Source organism: Sorex araneus, chromosome 5 (genome assembly GCF_027595985.1).
Source record: "Sorex araneus isolate mSorAra2 chromosome 5, mSorAra2.pri, whole genome shotgun sequence".
Classification (NCBI taxonomy): domain Eukaryota; kingdom Metazoa; phylum Chordata; class Mammalia; order Eulipotyphla; family Soricidae; genus Sorex; species Sorex araneus.
Window position 1 is genome coordinate 40,847,171 of NC_073306.1, and position 12,271 is coordinate 40,859,441.

Here is a 12,271-nt window from a genome sequence, read left to right on the forward strand (position 1 = left end):
TTGATCCCTGCCACTGTGTAGGTCCCTGAGCACAGTGGAAGAGATCATGGAGCACCACACTGGACTAGTGCCCAGAAAAAGAACAACAAAAAACCTAAAATGTGTGTTCAAAATGCTTCCAAGGAAGAATATACTAATCTCACTAACAATGAAGAGAAACCCCCTCGTACAGAACTCTATGCCAACAATGATCATTTAAAATGCAACAGATTCGATAACAAGTATTTAATCTGATACCTGCTGAATTCCAAGGCACAAGTATAAGATACTGTCTGGATCGTATTTTTCACCATTTGGTCTCCGCACCTCTTGGATAAACTGGCATAAGCCCAAGCTCAACTCAGCAAAAGTGCAGGACAGAATATCTTCCTTCAATTTGATAGAGCGAACTGTGAAAAGGTAGAAAATATCTAAACATTAATTCAAAATACAAACACATTATCCGATTTACTGAATAAACACTGATCTCCTCTGTATCTCATCCATGTGATATAGACTGGAGAACAGATCAAGATTGAAGGTGACCTAAAGCCTTCTTTAAATAAAGTTAAATAAATAAAGTTAAAATAAAGACAATGATGCATATATGATGAGAGTTTTATCTAGACAGAATGATATGAAAGCAGAAGATGAAATATCAAATAAAGGGTCAGGTTGCATTCTGGAAGATATAACATTAACTCTAGACCTTTTAAGATGAGGGGACAAGAAAAGAATTTGCTATAAAAAGATTAAAGTCTATTTCACAAAATATTAATTATGTGAGAGCTGGAGAGAATTGAGTTTCTAATATCTGATCAATCTGGAAAACATGAGCATACATTTAAAGAACTCACAGTGAGGGTCGGCCCCTCTGAGCATTACCAGGTGCAATCTTGGAGACCCCTGAGCGGCACAGCTCCACAGGCCCTCACACGGAACCAGCGGACTCTGGGCCTCCTGAGGACTAATAGGAGGACCAATTTAAAAAATAAAATTCAGAGACAGAGAGATCCTGCAGGTGGGATCTCTTGCACTTGCCTTGCCCTTGGCCAACCCAGGTTTGATCCCCAGCACCCCGTAGGTCCCCCAAGCTCTGCCAAGTGTGATCCCTGGGTGCAGAACCAGAAGTGAGCCCTGAGCACCACTAGGTATGGCCCCAAACCGAAAAGCAGCAAGACCAATAAAAATCATTTACTATGATTTATTATATTCTGAGGATATTGGGAAAAAGAATGCCAAGTGGCTTTGTGTATCTGTTCGGACCCTGAATCACACCTGTCCTGATTCTGTATTTAGGGATCACCCTAAGTGGATCTTGAGACCATATTCGATGCTAGGGGTTAAATTTAGGTCGGCTATATGCAAGGCAAGTGCTTTACCCACTGTATTATCTCTCCAGTCCCAAGAATAGTCTTCTTAGATTCAAATGTATCTGAGTAAAGAACATTTCAAATAATGTAACATTTTCATACTCTTGGAAGTACATGCTTAGACACAGAAGCCAGGGGTTCAGAGGGCTAAAACAGAAAAAAAAATTTAAGGGTGGGAGTGGCTGATCATGGTAAATCTCACAAGACATCAGTGAACTGAATAAATTTTGAAAAGGCAGAAGAATTACCCAATCTGATCATACTGCGGAACTGGAGAGATAGTAAAATGGGTAGGGTGTTTGCCTTGAATGTTGCTGACTTGGGTTCAATTCCTTGCATCCCAGATGGTCCCCCTTCACTGCCAAGAGTAATTCCTAAATGTAGAGCTAAGATTAACCCCTAAACATCACTGGGTCTGACCCCAAACAAACAAAAAGAACATACTGCAAGTGGTTGATTCACACCATGGGTCAGAATTAACTAAAATACTTCTTATAGTGACTACTCTTCTACCTTCAGAAAAGATACAAGCTAATTTCTCCTAAACTAGATTTGCAAAAGTTTATTATTGGTATATGACAGCAAAGATCATGTATGATCTTTCACTTTATTCTTATAAAAATTATTGATCCATGACAGAGGTTTACTAAGTATTTGCTGGGTAAATGAGAAGTAGAAGTAGGCATACTCTATGGCTACTGAATTCAGGCCAGGCAGTATAATACAGCCTTCTTCATTCTCACTACTTCCCTTTAAATGAGTGTTGTAGTTCACTCTATGTGAGAGGGAAATAAAGGGCATAATAAGGGAAATGTTTATGTAATCCTAGAGCAATTAGATTACACTTGATCAGCAAGAACCCAGTGGGTCCATCAACAAAGTACAGCAAGAACCCACTGCTTCAATCAGGAAGGATACATGTATCCTCAGAACAGCAGGTAGAATAAAGTCCAGGAACATGCAGGCATTTAGGTATCAAGAGATATAACTGAAAGGTGATAAATTTACTGATGACATATTGAATCCTTTCTGCCACATATGGACTCATGAATATTCAAGTATCTAATCTATTGACATAGACTATTAGAAGCAAAGTATAGAGGGGAAGAGATAGGGCATGGTCAAGGGACTTTCCCTACTGCAACTGACTCAGGTTAGATCCCTGGCATCATGTTGCTCCCCACAGAGTCTGGAGTCAGCCCGAGCACCATGTACTGTATACTGGCCAAACCCTACTCACCACCCCGCGGTATAACGCCAAAATATAAATTTAAAACAATGATTTACAATAGGAAGTCAAAACCAATGTGGGTTCTAAAACTATATTCAGAGCTGGAGAGACAATACAGTGGATAGGGCACTTGCCTTGCATCTGACCGACCCAGGTTTGATCCTCAGCATCCCATATGGTCCCCTGAGCAGCACCAGGAATAACTCCTGAGTGCAGAGTCAGGGGAAAGCCCTGATCATAACCAGGTGTGGTCCAGAAACCAAAGTAAGTAACAAATTAAAAAACAAAATTAGGGGCCGGAGCGATAGCACAGCGGGTAGGGCGTTTGCCTTGCACACGGCCGACCCGGGTTCGATCCCCGGCATCCCATATGGTCCCCCAAGCACTGCCAGGAGTAATTCCTGAGTGCAAAGCCAGGAGTAACCCCTGAGCATCGCTGGGTGTGACCCAAAAAGAAAAAGAAAAAAAATTATATTTAGCTCCTCTATTTAAATGGTTTATTTGATTCAAATTTTCTAGCACCCAAAACATAGCAAAGAGCTTCTCAGGGAAAGCTGCTTCCTATAGTAGCAGAAAGGCTTTTCCAGGTATTTTTCTCAAAAAAAAAAAAAAAAGTCTGGCCAGACTCAGTACCTCTATTCCAAACTACAACATCCAACAGAAGAGAGAACAAAAGGGAATGCCCTGCTGCAGAGGCAGGATGGGGAGGTGGGGGTTGGGGTGGGGGTGGTGGAAGGGATACTGGGAAGATTGGTGGAGGAGAATGGGCACTGGTGGAGGAATGTAAACAAAATGCAAACATGAAAGTTCATGAGTTTGTAACTGTACCTTTATTCACTATAAAAATTAAAAAAAAAAAAAAAGGTCTGGCCAGACAGAGTACGGGGTAAGGTGCTACGTCACATGCAGCTGACCCGGGTTCAATTCCCAGCATCCCAGATAGCCCCCGGTCAGCCAGGAGTGATCCCTGAGCACAGAGTCAGAAAAAGTGAGCTCTGAGCACAGCCTGGTGTGGTTCCAAAACAAAGAACTGGGGTTGGAAAGGAGTACTGGGTAAGGCACACACCTGACTTGAGACTGATCCCCAACACCACATATGGTTCCCCTGAGCACAGCCAGGAGTGATCCCTGAGCACAGAACCAAGAGAAAACCCTGAGCACCAAAAGGTGTGGCCCCAAAACACCCATCACCAAAGAATTATTATAGGCGCTACAATGATTTATATATGGGTGTCTATACACATAAGTGCAAACAGACAAAAGACATAAAGGGCTCAAAAAATACATTTGAGCGCCTCAGACAATGTTAGAAAAAGAAATAAATTTCTTTTACATGCATAAAAAACACAAAATACAAACTTCATAGTAGCTCTTTAAAATTAGGAGGAGGAGGGGCTGGAGCAGAGCACAGCAGGTAGGGCATTTGTCTTGCATGCGGCTGGCCCGGATTTGATGCTCAGCATCCCATATGGTCCCCTGAACACTGCCAGGAGTAATACCTGAGTGCAAAGCCAGGAGTAACCCCTCTGCATTGCCAGCTGTGACCCCAAAAGCCAAAAAAAAAAAAAAGAGAAAAAAGAGTAGCAGGAGGATTTTTTTCTTTGACCTTAAAAAAAATTTTTTTTTTTTTTTGCTTTTGGGGTCACACACAGTGGTACTCTGGGGTTATTCTTGGCTCTGCACTCAGAAATCAGTCCTAGTGGTGTGATGCTTGGGGAACCAACTGGGATGCCGGGTATCAAACATAGGTCAGCCGCGTGCAGGTTCCCACAGTCCCATCCTCCCCACTGTCTATCACTCCAGCCCCTAATGTTAAAACTTTTTAATCTTGACAGGGAGAGGGCCCAAATTGGAGAGTCCCTCAGCATTCATGATCCTCACTGAACTGGGAGCAACCCCCAATCATTTTTTAACATTTTAGAACAGAACATACAGAGGCTACGGCTTGCATCTATCTTACCCTGATTTAATCCCCTGCACAATATATGACCCTACGAGCACCACAAGAAGTGACTCCTGAGCAATTAGCATGAGCCCTGAGCACACCAGGTGTGGCCCAAACACTCTCACTCCTCAAAACTCTGATTCCAGGGTGCCAGGAATATAGCTCAGTGGAACCAGAGCAGGCCCAAAAATCCTGGGTTTCTATTACCAGCACCAAGACAAATAAACTCACATGCTCACAAAATATCCACACACAAAAATATTCCAGTTATACATTTATTATTTTTTTTTTTTTGGACTTCAAAAACATAATTTAATATTTAAGCAATTGCACACAGACCAGTAAATTTCTATGCTTCATCCAGTCTCTTAATCCAACTCTCTCTGTGGCCCTGCCATTTGCACCTGGACAGCCTGACTCCATACACAATGCCTTTCTTTCCAGCTCAGATGGAATAAATTAACGTCGGATTTGCATACGGGGATTTGTGTCTGGTTCGTGCAGTGCCAGAGAGCATGCCTGCTTCCCGACTGCAGCATCGGTCCACAGACAAACAGACCCCCACGGGAGGCTGGGCGTCCTCGCCCACGAGCCTGGAGGGGCCGCCCGGGCGGTGAAGTTTTTCATCTGAATTATGGGCTCCTCGAGGCCATGGCTGACCAGGGGAGGTGAAGGGCCCGCGACCTTCGTTCCCAGGACAGACCTCCTGGCCACTGAGATGCGCTGGGGGACTGGAGCGGGAATAGGGCTGGTGTGCCGGGCTACAGGAGATCCTTGTGCTTCTCATTCATCAACCAAATGGATGACCAAAAGATCCTTCAATGAACGGTAAAAATCACTTTGTTTTCTGAATTTTCAATTTTCCCAAAGCTTATGGCGAGGCAAATGCTTTGGAGAAATGAAAAGTGAGTTCGTTATATTATTTATATATTACCATCTTCCCTCTGAGGATAACATAGAAATGTCAATTAAAAAAAAAAAAAGCGGACAGATATCTGGAAGGTGACTCAGCCTGAGCGCCAGCTGTGCCTTGAAAGAAATCGCGGGGCCTGAAAAAGCAAAATCTCACCAGCAAACCTAACTTGGTCTGGCCCGCTAATACACAATGATCCTGAGTCCCAACTTGATCCACAAAGTCCTTTTATTTCTGAGGAGTGTCCTCCGTTTGTATTCATTCTGTGTCATAATTCTACTCAGTGCAGTTTCCTCTTCCGTTTTAGGCAGCGGCATGGTCTGGGTGGGACGGCGTCTGCTCACTTATCGGAACTCCTTCGTGGCCGGCGGAAGCTGGACACGTTCTCATTCAGTGCATAGATCCTTCGGGAAAACTCTTCAAATTCCCCTAGGACTTGGTCATCACACTCCACCGCCACGGCACTGTCCACGGGGATGCAGTTAAAGGCTTCCAGCTGGTCACCTGAGGTGAAGCCCGTGGCCTCCAGCCCGATGATTTCTTCCGCCTGCTCCACAGCGCAGCAAAGCTCCGCCTCCGAGACGGGGTGGCACTCCCCGAGCAGCTGGGCATCGGTGGCGCCAGCCTGCTCGCTGGGCAGGAGCGTGCCATTAATGGTCGCTGGGTGCCCAGAGAGGGTGGCTCCGGGCTCCTGGCTAGTACCTGCACTCACGTGGCCACCGTTCATGCTGTCACCCAAATCCACGCCCCTTTTCTGGTTTTCTTTGGAGAAGTCCAAGGAGGCATCCAAGGAGGAGGAGAGACCCGCCGTCTTCCTCTCCGACTCGCCCGTGGAGGGGATGGTGGGTGCGGGCTGGGCCAGGGCAGAGTTGTAACTGGGAGGGGGGGTTTTGTACTGGAGTCTCTCATTCTCGGAGCTGGCCCGTTTTCGGTGTCCTTTGTCAGGTGAAGGGATCCCCCCAGAGAAGCCGATGTCTGCACCCGCAAACATGGAGCTTTGTCTCTTTGGCACAGGGATTGCACTGGAGGTGTGATGTCTGTCACACCTGACCATCAGTCCATGTTCCATGAAGTTTTTCAGGTTGGGAAGGGTTTGTCTCAAGTCTGGAGTGCCTAATCCATGTTGATATCTTAACTGTGCTATATTTTTGTTCAGAAGATAGACTCCATAGTCAAACTGCAACTTCTCACCGCCTTTTGGGTATAATGGAAACTCTCTCTCCTTTTCAGTAAGTTTGTCATTGATATTATCTTTGATTGTTGATCTTGATCCCTTATGAATTATAGGGTATCTGAGGGGCACTTGTAGGAAAAAGGAAATCATGGAGACCAAATGTGCAGTATAACCAAGGGCAACAGCAATGCTTCCATCATCTTTTGCTTGGAAGTCCTCAGAATTGGGCAACTTGACACCACATACAAAGTAATCCTTATGCTCATTCAAATCGATAGGATAAATGTAAGAAAGTTCTGACAGTAATTGCCTGCACCGAATTGTCAACTGAGCATTAGTCTTCAGAAAGAGTTCTCTTTTCGCAGTACATTCCTTTCTCAAATCATTTAAGGATTCCTTCTGGTGTTGAAGCTTGAGGTGCTCAGTGGAAAATGCACTTCCTTTATCGTGTAATGCAATTTGTTGCTTATGCAGCAATGCCACCTCTCGTCCCAAAGCTTTCTTTTGTCTTTCCAATTCATTCCGAAGCACCAAAATTTTTAATTGCAAGCACTCACTTTCTTTTTTCAGCTCATTGCTTGTAGATGTGAGTCTTAGTTTTTCTTCAATTTCCTTTCCAATTTTCTGAACAGTTACCTGAGTCTGTTTAATTGCACACTGGGCTCTATGAAGCCGCAGCAAAGAGAAGACATCATATGAATTACGAACACAGTTCTGGTCCACCTGAAGAATATTCTTGTGAGCATTTGAATAACCCTTTTGTTCAAATGGAGCACCATAGTAGCCATCATTCAGTCCGAAAATTATTTCATTTTGGTTGCGGGCATGAATCTGCTGACCCAAATATTTCAGCCCATCCAAATAGACTTTCCATTCAATCAACAGCTGGTAGACATCTTCCTTTCCACCCCATATCTTCACCACGAAACAAGACACAGATGTATCAAGATGATCCGGCATTATTCTAAAATCAAGACTCCGCCACGTTGGATTCAAGGAATTCTTAATCACTTCGCTTCTATAAAATTCTTTATATATTTTTTCAGTATCACACAAGTGAAGAGTGAAGTAGGTATCAAGCAGCTGGTGGCCATTTCTATTAATAATGTTGCGGGCAGCGATGTTCCGAAGATGTCTCAGGCGTCTCTGCTGGGACCGCAGCTCCACATGCAGGGCCCGCGCGGTAGAGCCGGGAGGCAGCGCGGCGGCCGGGCCCGGGGGCAGCGGGGGAACCGGGCCCCCCACAGACGCTGAGGCGCTCATCTGGAGCCCGGGGCCGCCCCGCGGCGGGGCCCACGCTCCTGCGACATCCGCCACCACCGCCTCGCCACGACCCGCCGAGCCCCTGAGGCCAAGGAAGCCGCCACCTGCGAGGCAGGGCTGCTCTAGCCGCGCTCTGGCCGCCGCCGCCGCCGCCGCGGGCTCAAGGAAGAGCCATATTACCGCAGTGCAACCCCCTCCGCCCCCCCAGTTATACATTTAAATAGATAATATGCAAGGATATTATCCCGCCTGCACGGCAAAGCCTGGCAAGCTACCTGTGGCGTATTCAATATGCCAAAAACAGTAACAAGTAACAGTAATCTCACAATGGAGACATTACTGGTCTCCACTCGAGCAAACTGATGAACAACATGTCGGACAACAGTGCCAGTGCCAATATACAAGGATATAATAAAATAATTATGTCATAAAGAGAGAAATAAGTTCTACCTCTACAGCCTGGCTCTGAGGATTCTTGTGTGTGATCTTGAGCATTTCCTAAGGGCTCAGAACACGGGCTTGATGAGGCATGTTCAACTCCTGATAGAAAAAAGATGAGAAAAGATGAGAACTTTAAGTACAGAAGGAAAACTTAAATAAAACCAAACCCAATACTTTGTGGGATTTTTTTTTACCAGTATTTATCTCAAATAAGTAGATGTACAATTTTTGTATCTATTCTCCACGCCTCTCCACCCCACATCCAGACACAAATTCATGCTGGATATTTACCGCCACATTTCAGATCACCCTGCTCTTCCTTTGCATTTTTCCACTGAACCCAGTTCTTCCACGCATTTACACCATACATGTATTTTAACGTCATCCCAGACACTGAGCACCCTTGGAAGGCTCCTTGAATAAGGCTCCTGGACTCCACAGCCACTATAGACTTCTTTCGTCCCTGTAAAAATTTAAAAAATTTACAGACTATAAAATTTAGCTTCAATATTTAAGAGTAGGGATCTTAGGGCTGATAGGACAGCAGGTAGGGAGCTTGAGCTTGCTTTGCACACACTAATGATCCAGATTCAATCCCTGGCATCCTATCTGGGTCTCTTGAGCACTACCAAGAATAATTATTGAGTGAAGAGCCAGGAGTAACCCCTGAGCATCACCAGGTATGACCCACACCCAAAGAAACCCCCAAACCAAAAAAGAAAAAAAAAATCCCTCCCCCCAAATAACAGATAAAAGAATTAGATTTAAGATCCTAAAGATCAGGGGCTAGAGCGATAGCACAGCGGGTAGGGCGTTTGCCTTGCACGCGGCCGACCCGGGTTCTAATCCAAGCATCCCATATGGTCCCCTGAGCACCGCCAGGGGTAATTCCTGAGTGAAGAGCCAGGAGTAACCCCTGTGCATCGCCGGGTGTTCCCCAAAAACCCAAAAAAAAAAAGATCCTAAAGATCATTTTTTCTTTTTTTGAACTTTAAGGAGCTTCAGAAATAATCTAATTCACTCCATAATTTTTTTGTTTTGAGGGCCACACCCAATGATGTTCAGATGTTTCTCCTGGCTCTGTGCTCAAGGATCACTCCAGGTAGTGCTTGGGGTATCATATGAGGTGCTGAAGATCAAAATGAGATGAGGCACATGCAAGGAAAGTGCCCTGACCCCTGTACTATCTCTTTGGGCTCACTAATCTGTATGTTTTAGAAAGCAAAAGTTGTTAATATAGAAGATCATAGTATACAATTATCAACACTTGAGTACAATGTTCTAGACCCTGGATCTACCCAATGAAGCATGAGTCATAGTTATTACCAACCACTCAGGATTACACAGAAACGGCTTCATCTGCAACAAATGAGGCTCCAATAAATTTCTTTAAAAAATCAATTATGAAACAATGTAAAGAAAATTCTCAAACACAGGAAATTAAATTATACATTTGTAAATAATCACCAGTCACAACAAAAAAAAGAAACCACATGAGCTAGATAAAGTGTTCGAAGGGGTGGAGCACATGCCCAGCAAGTGTGAGGCCTGAGTTCTGTGACTCCTGGCACTGCCAGGTGTGACCTTATGGAGCTCAAGCCTCATTTTTGGTCTGACCCTTGCGTGGCTCCTGCCCTGGACACAGAATGCAAGGGTCATTTCAGTAAGATACTGTATTTTCCCTATCGTGGTATAGTTTGAGCTTCTGGATTTGTTTTTCAGTGTCATCCTGTGTTATGGTGAAATAAAGTCTTAAGCTAACGGTAAAGTAGTAATAAAATAACTTAAATTAAAATGAGAAAAAAACCTCTCAAATTTTCTAACAAACCAAAACAATGGATATTTAAGACTCCTGGCGGTGCTCAGGGGACCATATGGGATGCTGGGATTCGAACCCAGGTTGGTCGAGTGCAAGGCAAATGCCCTACCCGCTATGCTATCGCTCCAGCCCCAGTAATATAAAATTTCTATCTAAAAATCACCAGAATAAATTAAAAGCCACTTTTTAAAAATGAAGAGGATTAATATGTTTTTTTTAATTTGAGAAAAAAATATGGCTTGGGGCTGGAGCAATAGCACAGCGGGTAGGGTTTTTGCCTTGTACACAGCCAACCTGGGTTCAATTCCCAGCATCCATCCCATATGGTCCCTTGAGCACTGCCAGGAGTGATTCCTAAGTGCAGAGCTAGGAGTAACCCATGAGCACTGCCAGGTATGACCCGAAAAGAAAGAAAAAAAAAAAAAAAGAAAGAAAAAAATCCCCAAATAAAATCTGTTTTGCTAAAAAAATATGGCTTTTATTATTATTATGGGGTGGGGGTTGTTTGGGCTACCCTTGGCACTGCTCAGGGCTTACCCCTGGCCTTGCAGTCAGGGATCACTTCTGGCAGCTATCAGAGGACTGACTATATGGTATTCTAGATGCTGACCCCAGGTCAGCCCTGCACAAGGAAAATGCCCTATCAGCAACACTACCACTCCAACCCCAAAATGAGACTCTTCTAAAAGATTATTTTAAAATCTTTTTGGCGTAAAGAGGATACCAAAGTATAAATATCGGATTCTCCAGACATTAAAAGAATAATACTTCTCAACTCAGAGAAGCGATCACCAACTACATTGCAGTCGAAGGCCATGTGGGGGAAGGGAGTTGCGGGCTGAATGAGGGCTAGAGACTGAGCACAGCGGCCACTCAACACCTTTGTTGCAAACCACAACAGCTAATTAGAGAGAGAAAGCAGAAGGGAATGCCTTGCCACAGTGGCAGGGTGGGGTGGGGGGGAGATGGGATTGGGGAGGGTGGGAGGGACACTGGGTTTACGGGTGGTGGAGAATGGGCACTGGTGAAGGGATGGGTTCCCAAACTTTGTATGAGGGAAGTGTGAGCACAGAAGTGTATAAATCTGTAACTGTACCCTCACGGTGATTCTCTAATTAAAAATAAATAAATTAAAAAAAAAAAATAGACTATAAAAAAAAAAAAAAAAAAGAATAATACTTCATGTGATACACTGTACATGTGCAACTGAGATGAAACAAACTAACTTTTTAATATACAGACAAGGGGCCAGAGATAATATAGTAGGTAGGGCACTTATCTTGCACACAGCTGAAATGAGTTCAATACCCAGCATCTCATCTGGTCCCCTGAGCCTGCTAGGAGTATCCTAAGAACAGAGCCAGGAGTAACTGGTGTATACCCTGGTGTTGTGGCCAAAAATCAAGCCCCCACCTCACCTTCCCAAAAAAAGTCACTAATAGAGTTTGCTTTAGGAGAAAGAGATGACCTAAATAGCAACAGAAATTTAAATTCATAGTTTAATAACTGTCCCAAGAAAAATTTCTATGGGAAAGTTTTAGTAGTCTAGTTGAATGGCTAAATTGAACCCAATGGTCAAATTATGTAATTTGTTTTCAGACAATAGAAGTCATTTCATGATGTTAGCATTCTCTGATAACAAAGTCAACAAGAGAATTATACAAAAATAACCTTAATAAAATTAGCAAATTGAACTTCACAAAGAAAATAGGCATTTTTTAATAAGGGGAGGGGGGAGGGGAGAGTAATAGTACAGCAGAAGGGCACTTGCCTTGCATTAAGCCACCCCACGTTTGATCCCCAGCACTCCAAATGATTTCCCAAGCCCCACCAGGTGTGATCCAAAAGAATAATTCAGGAGGAGGGGTGGGGTGGGAGTGGGGGGAGAGCACACTCAGCTGTGCTCAGGAATCACTCCCGGAGGTGCTCAGGGGACCATAAGGGATGACAGGGATTGAACCTGGCTCGTTAGCTGCAAGGCAAGCACCTGACCCGCTTGCACTATCTCTCAGGCCTGCAAAGTATGATTTTTCCAAACTTTCTAGTTTCTAGGACAGTGGAAATGGAATGATTTGGGTGGTAGTAATATACTATTCATCAAAACCCATCAAAGGACACAGTAATGTAATTTGA

At 44.2% G+C, this 12,271-nt stretch overlaps 2 protein-coding genes across 6 annotated transcripts in view; both read right to left on the reverse strand.

Moving 5' to 3' along the window:
• The window catches only part of ZMYM4 (zinc finger MYM-type containing 4), a 122,382-nt gene that overhangs the window by 11,632 nt on the left and 98,479 nt on the right, over nucleotides 1–12,271 (reverse strand). For all 5 annotated transcript variants that reach the window (XM_055137871.1, XM_004614261.3, XM_055137868.1 and 2 more), the window contains 3 exons: nucleotides 8,611–8,782; nucleotides 8,329–8,418; nucleotides 238–389 (listed from right to left, as the gene is read on the reverse strand). In XM_055137871.1, the coding sequence (XP_054993846.1) occupies nucleotides 238–389; nucleotides 8,329–8,418; nucleotides 8,611–8,782 (414 nt within the window). The remainder of the gene's footprint in view (nucleotides 1–237; nucleotides 390–8,328; nucleotides 8,419–8,610; nucleotides 8,783–12,271) is intronic.
• LOC129404832 (UV radiation resistance-associated gene protein-like) lies at nucleotides 5,480–8,067 on the reverse strand. The gene has a single exon (XM_055137872.1). It carries the CDS (start codon nucleotides 7,876–7,878, stop codon nucleotides 5,782–5,784), a length of 2,097 nt encoding a protein of 698 aa, XP_054993847.1. The 5' UTR covers nucleotides 7,879–8,067; the 3' UTR covers nucleotides 5,480–5,781.

Bases quoted from the DNA above. Each gene is read 5' to 3' on its own strand.
- LOC129404832 (XM_055137872.1), bottom strand. From the start codon at position 7,878: ATGAGCGCCTCAGCGTCTGTGGGGGGCCCGGTTCCCCCGCTGCCCCCG.